The following is a 7149-nucleotide window of genomic DNA, read 5'->3' as shown; positions in this document are numbered from 1 at the left end:
AGAATAAAAAAAGTTTTGTCAGATATTATTCATCCTAATCAGACAGGTTTTTTACATGGACGATACATTGGAGATAATATAAGGCAAGTACTGGAAACAATAGAACACTATGAAATATCGGGGACACCAGGTCTGGTTTTCATAGCTGATTTTGAAAAGGCTTTTGATAAAGTACGACTGGAGTTTATATATAAATGCCTAGAATATTTCAATTTTGGGGAATCTCTTATAAAATGGGTTAAAATTATGTATAGTAACCCTAGGTGTAAAATAGTAAATAATGGCTACATCTCAGAAAATGTTAAACTATCTAGAGGAGTAAAACAAGGTTGTCCACTATCGGCATATCTATTTATTATTGCCATCGAAATGTTAGCTGTTAAAATTAGATCAAACATTAATATTAATGGATTAGAAATCCGTGGCTTAAAAACTAAGGTGTCATTGTACGCTGATGATTCATGTTTTCTTTTAAAACCACAACTAGAGTCTCTCCACGGCCTCATAGAGGATCTAGATACCTTTGCTATCCTCTCTGGATTAAAACCAAATTATGATAAATGTACCATATTACGTATTGGATCACTAAAAAATACACATTTTATATTGCCATGTAGTTTACCAATTAAATGGTCTGACGGAGATGTGGACATACTCGGTATAAAAATCCCAAAAGACAGAAATGATCTCACTCCAATAAATTTTTATAGAAAGTTAGCAAAAATAGATAAGATCTTGCTACCATGGAAAGGAAAATACCTGTCTATTTGTGGAAAAATCACCCTGATTAACTCTTTAGTCATATCACAGTTTACCTATTTGCTTATGGTTTTGCCTACACCTAGTGACCTGCTTTTTAAATTATATGAACAAAAAATATTCCATTTTATTTGGAACGGCAAGCCAGATAAAATTAAAAGGGCCTATTTATATAACGAATATGAATTCGGAGGGCAGAAATTATTAAATATTAACCTCTAGTTAGTACTGATCCCGGATACGGGTTTGAAAATAGACAACATACGGTGTTCGCCACAAATAGTCATATTAAACATTCCTGAAAATACAAGTGTCTCACATGCTTCAAAAGCCTCGAATCTTGCTAATCTAACTGCGTTGTCAGATTTAAAAAATGATTTACTGCGAAAGAATAGGATGCGATTATCTGAGCTCAGCGCTCCATAAATAAATACTTTTCAACCAGCACAAGCGTAACAATATCACAGATTGGGTTGAAAGAAATGGTTTACCTGTTGAAAATCTTTCTCTGTTTGCAATCCCAAGGCTCATTGTTACACACTGAATGGTCTTTTGTTCGGTTAAATCCATTCTTTATAGCCTAACACGAAACATTTTGTGAACGCTTATGTCGTTGAATTTCATGTCATTAAATTTTCGGCGAAACATCCGACCTAAATACATTGACTAAACCTGACGTTATCCAGTCAAGGTTGGTTTCATTGAAATCAACTGTTTGTCTGTAACACAACCAAACTTGATGGGTCATTTTGCGGGACGTATTGATCCGAAAAAAACGATTGGAAGACATCGACCTCCGACCTCATTTGCATACCAATCGGATGACCACTGTCTCTTTGATTGACTGTATTTTAACCCAATGACCACTCATCGTCTTGAAATCTAGCTGGTTAGATAGCCAATGAACAGACGTAAATGGCACTATCAAATGGTAATTTGTTTGGAGATGAACTCACACGGGGAACGTGTGCGCAACAGAAGTCTTTTCAAATCGCATTTCAACGAGGAAGGTCTGAAAATTATTACGCACAGCGGTATATCGGCAACGCGCATCTTCAACTTTATTCAACATCATTTTCATCGAACATTATGGCGAATAAGTCTGGGAAAGCTAAGTCCAAGACTAGATTTAGCAATGTAGAGGCAATTTTAGAGGAACTTGATCGTGGTACAGATACAGAAATGTTGTCTGAGGAGGAATCGGTTGGAGCGTGTTCATTTGATTCAGAGACGGAGGCATATTTCTTAGAAGGAGAGGATATCGTTTTGGATTGGTAAGTTCTTGTCATGCTAATGCCGTTTGTAATATAAAATGTTATTAGCGATTGTTTTTAGTTTTAGTTGCAATATATGCACATTTTATGAAATGTGCAACGTACACGTGGTCTATTCATTGTGAGTGAGGGTACGTTTGTATAGCATGTAGCATGTCTACTGTATGTCTACTGTACTTTGACAATATATTATGGTAGCATGGCCTCAGATATGATTTGAAACCAGTGATTGTTTAGTTCCATGTTCTCTTTCTCTAAATAAATAAATAATGTATTTCTGTAGAATGTAACAGCCAACACACAAAGCTAGCATGTGTACTCTACTATAACACATACAGCCAGCATGTGTACTGTACTTTGACAATATATTATGGTAGCATGGCCTCAGATATGATTTGAAACCAGTGATTGTTTAGTTCCATGTTCTCTCTCTCTAAATAAATAAATAAAAATGTATTTCTGTAGAATGTAACAGCCAACACACAAAGCTAGCATGTGTACTCTACTATAACACATACAGCCAGCATGTGTACTGTACTTTGACAATATATTATGGTAGCATGGCCTCAGATATGATTTGAAACCAGTGATTGTTTAGTTCCATGTTCTCTCTCTCTAAATAAAAATGTATATGTTTATTATACCTGTTGATACAGGGCTCATATGTGAAACTATTCTAACTGAAAATTTTTATTCACAGTGGCACTGATTCCGACTGGGAGCCCCCAGCAGAGCCCCCAGCAGAGCCCCCAGCGCCAACTTGTTCTTCCAGCCGGACCCCTGCTGTCTCTGGGCCATCTACCGGTGTGAAGGCGCCGACAAAGAAGCGGAAGAGGGGAAGTGTGCCACCTGCTAGAGAAGGGACAGAAGGGCGTTGGCACACTGTCCTGGAAGATGATGTGGAGCCACCCCAGCCTACTTTCCGACCGAAAAGGGAGCCTGGACCTCAGGTGAACTCGACCACAACTTACAGCCCACTTGAGCTTTTCCAGTTGTTTTTCACCCATTCTGTTGTAGGTTCACTCGTGTCTAACACGAATAAGTTTGGGAAGAAGAAGCAGGAAGGCAAAAAGGTAGCATGGAAGCCTGTATCCATGTCAGACTTTTACTGCTACCTTTCAATGGTCATCTACATGGGGCTGGTGAAGCTGAAGAGCCTGATTGACTACTGGAAGACGTCATCACTATACCAACTGCCTTTCCCCATGACTGTTATGTCCTGCAAAAGGTTTCTGGTTGTTTCACAGGCGCTACACATCAGTGACCCAAAGGTTGATGAAGAGAATGAAAAGAAGAAAGGCACAGCAACGTTTGATAGACTGTGCAAAATCAAACCTCTCTACTCCAGCATTGTTGAGGCCTGCAAGACCTACTTTCAGCCAGCCCAGAACCTGTCCATCGATGAGAGGATGGTAGCCTCAAAGGCCAGAATTGGCCTCAAACAATACATGCGTAACAAGCCAACCAAGTGGGGTTACAAGCTGTTTGTTTTGGCTGATTCTGTGTGTGCCTACACATGCAATTTCTTTGTCTATGAGGGGAAGAACACTTGTGCGACTGGTAAGGGACTTAGCTATGACTCTGTGATGGAGTTATTGGATTTCCAACTGCTGGGGAAGGGCTACAAACTATTTGTGGATAACTTCTACACAAGCCCTACCCTGTTCACAGACCTGAGGAAGCGGGAAGTGTGGGCTTGTGGCACCATTCGCACCAACCGGGTGGGCTTTCCGAAGACCAAGGTGAATGACATGCCTAAGCGGGCTGAGCGGGGGGCCATGCGATGGATACGCGAAGATGGCCTGCTTTTTGTAAAGTGGATGGATACCCGGGAAGTCGTGATGTGTTCAACTATACACAAGTCCTTCAATGGGGATCATGTTGCCCGGCGTATCAAGGATGGCACTGGGAATTGGACCACCAAAAATGTCCCCATTCCAACTGCAGTGAAGGACTACAACAAGAGCATGGGAGGTGTGGACCTATCAGATGCGCTGATAGGCTATTATAATGTTCTCCATAAGACGATGAAATGGTATAAGACGTTCTTCTATCATTTCGTCGACATTGCTGTGGTGAATGCATTCATCCTACAGAAGGAAATGGCTAAGAGCTGTGGAAAGCCCTTCCTCACACAGAAAGCCTTCAGAGAGCAGCTCATCAAGGAGCTTGCTGCCTACAGCACCACTGCACCAAGCCCTGTCCCTTCTGCTCCTGCCACAAGTGTTCATCTGCCCAGATATATTTGTGCAGACATGGATGTGCCTAAGGGCCAAAAGGGCACAGCATGGAGGCGTTGCTGTGTTGTTTGTAAGATGAAGTCGCCCATCACATGCACCACATGCTCGGTGACCCTCTGCTTTACATCAGAAAGAGACTGCTATAGCATCTGGCATCGACAGCAGAATATTGTGTAGAGCTTTGGCAAAGTGGGTGGGGTTATGTTATATCTGGAGTACTGTTCCTGTCTTATCCTGTGTGAATTTAAGTATGCTCTCTCTTTCTCTCCTTCTTTCTCTGAGAACCTGAGCCCCAGGACCATGCGTCATGACCCCCTGGCATGATGACTCCTTGCTGTCCCCAGTCCACCCGACCTTGCTGCTGTTCCAGTTTCAACTGTTCTGCCTGCAGCTATGGAACCCTACCTAAACTGTTCATTTTTACTCTTGAGGTGCTGTCCTGTTGCACCCTCTACAACCACTGTGATATCTACCCGGCACAGCCAGAAGAGGACTGGCCACCCCTCATAGCCTGGTTCCTCTCTAGGTTTCTTCCTAGGTTTTGCCTTTCTAGTTTTTCCTAGCCACCGTGCTTCTACACCTGCATTGCTTGCTGTTTGGGGTTTTAGGCCGGGTTTCTGTATAGCACATTGAGACATTAGCTGATGTAGGAAGGGCTATGTAAATACATTTGATTTGATAGAGGACTGAGGGTCTTCCAAATATTGAAAGTGTAAATAGTCACCCATGTTATTTTGTAAATGTATATTTTATTTATTTTTGGGGGGAAAAAAATTATAAGAAAAATTTAAATATTTTTTTTATAAAAAAAAAATCGATTTTTCTTTCATTTTTTTCCCTCATTTTTTTTGTGGGGCGTGTTAGAATACCATTTTGGTGTTTTGTATATAGTTATTTGTTTCAGAATGTATACCTTCACCAATTTGGCCACTTGGGTACATTTGGGCTACTTGTGTGGGACACCTGGGTAGCCTCATGATAAATGTCATGTAGCACACTCATTTTGGAAGTTATCATTCTGAAACTTTGCACAAGTACTGTTGCCTTCTTATGTTTTTCACTGAAATTGTTCCCATGTTCATATCTAGATGTTTGTTTTATCTTGTTCATTTTAATTATGATGATACAACAATTAAAATGAAAAAACGTATGGTTTTTTTCATTGTATTATCAAAACCAGATCTATTGTGTTTTATTCTCCTACATTCAATTCACATTTACACAAACTTCAGAGTGTTTTCTTTCAAATGGTACCAAGAACATGCATATCCTTGCTCCTGGGCCTGAGCTAGAGACAGTTAGATTTGGGTATGTCTTCAGGCGGAAATTGAAAAGGGGGGGAGGGGTATTCTCAAAAGGTTAAAGCATTAGACCTCTCACTAAAGGCATCAGTCATACAAAAGTTATACTTAAATCCAAACTGGTTCTCTAGTAAATTGGTACGAATGTCTCATCCTATGTTCAAGAAGGGCCTTTTTCCCTTTATTCAGATTACACCTGCTCACTTTCGGTTGTTTGAAAAGGAAATAATCTCCAAAATATCCTTATTTTTTAAACAAGCCTTAGAAAGTTGGTTGCAATTTCAGTTTAATCCACCTGAAAGGACGGAACAAATAGTACAACAAATATTGTGGTTAAATTCAAATATAGTAATTGATAAAAAAAACTGTATTTATCGAAGAAATGTTTAAAAAAGGTATAATTTTTGTGAATGATATCATAAATAGGACTGGTGGAGTTATGTCACACATGCAGCTAACACAGACATATGGAAATGTCTGCTCTACCCAAAATTACAACCAATTAATTGCAGCATTACCACAAAAATGGAAGAGGCAAGTAGAAGGGGAAAAAAGTAAGGAACTTGTATGTCGGCCCTGTATTAAAGAACATAAATGGTTAAAGAAAAGTGTGATAAATAAAAACATATACCAATTTCATTTAAGGACCAAAAAACTGACAGCTGTGCCATATAAATTGCAAAATAGTTGGGAAGAGATTTTCGATGTACCCATTCCATGGCACATGGTTTATGAATTGATACGGAAAACAACGCCGGATTCAAAACTTCGAATTTTTCAATTTAAATTACTGTACAAAATTCTTGCAACTAATAGAATGTTATATATATGGGGTATACAATCTTCCCAGCTCTGCAGATTCTGTTGTGAGGAGGCAGAGTCATTAGATCATTTATTTTGGTATTGTCCATATGTAGCTCGTTTTTGGTCACAGGTCCAGGAATGGCTGAAGAATTGCAACATTTGCCTAGAACTAACGCTACAGATAGCAATACTGGGGGATTTGAAAAGCCATAGTCAATCAATCAATAATATAATAATTATTTTAGTAAAAATGTTTATTTTTAATCTACAATCTGTAGAAGCTATGAGAATAGGAAGGTTCAAATCTTTTGTGAAGCATCACAGCACAGTTGAAAAATATATGGCAAATAAAAATCCGAAATGGGTGATGTTGGAAGATAGATGGGAGGGGTTGAGTGGAACTGAAGGGTGGGACTAATAACAGGATAAACAATGTAGGGCATGCGGGATCTGTGAAATGTGTATAGGTGCGGAGCTTTTGTGAAATAGCACAGTTACAAGTGGAAATAAAATTGGATGGACAACAGAAATAGAGGAAGGACTAAGAACAAACAAGAGAGAACTATTGTAAAGTAGACTGTGTCTGTAAAATAGGTATAAGATGTATAAATTGAAGGTAAAAGCAGAAGTGTTTATTAGTTTACTCCAATTGGGGGAGCGGTGGTAGGATTGCGGGGAATAATAATAAAGGTATATTCTTTAAAAAAGTATGTATGTCTATATAGGTATGTGTATGTATATATGTGTATATGTATGCATGCGTGTATGGAT

At 39.2% G+C, this 7149-nt stretch overlaps 1 protein-coding gene across 1 annotated transcript; it reads left to right on the top strand.

Annotated features, from left to right (window-relative positions):
- The first annotated feature begins 1018 nt into the window (after positions 1-1018).
- LOC139540116 (piggyBac transposable element-derived protein 4-like) lies at positions 1019-5483 on the top strand. The gene is made up of 2 exons (XM_071343691.1): positions 1019-2033; positions 2734-5483. The coding sequence occupies exons 1-2, from the start codon at positions 1675-1677 to the stop codon at positions 4448-4450; spliced, it is 2076 nt and encodes a 691-aa protein (XP_071199792.1). The 5' UTR covers positions 1019-1674; the 3' UTR covers positions 4451-5483.
- Positions 5484-7149: the final 1666 nt, after the last annotated feature.

This window comes from Salvelinus alpinus, chromosome 15, assembly GCF_045679555.1.
Source record: "Salvelinus alpinus chromosome 15, SLU_Salpinus.1, whole genome shotgun sequence".
Lineage (NCBI taxonomy): Eukaryota > Metazoa > Chordata > Actinopteri > Salmoniformes > Salmonidae > Salvelinus > Salvelinus alpinus.
Note: the sequence above shows the minus strand (reverse complement) of the source record. Positions and strands in the feature narration are given on the sequence as shown.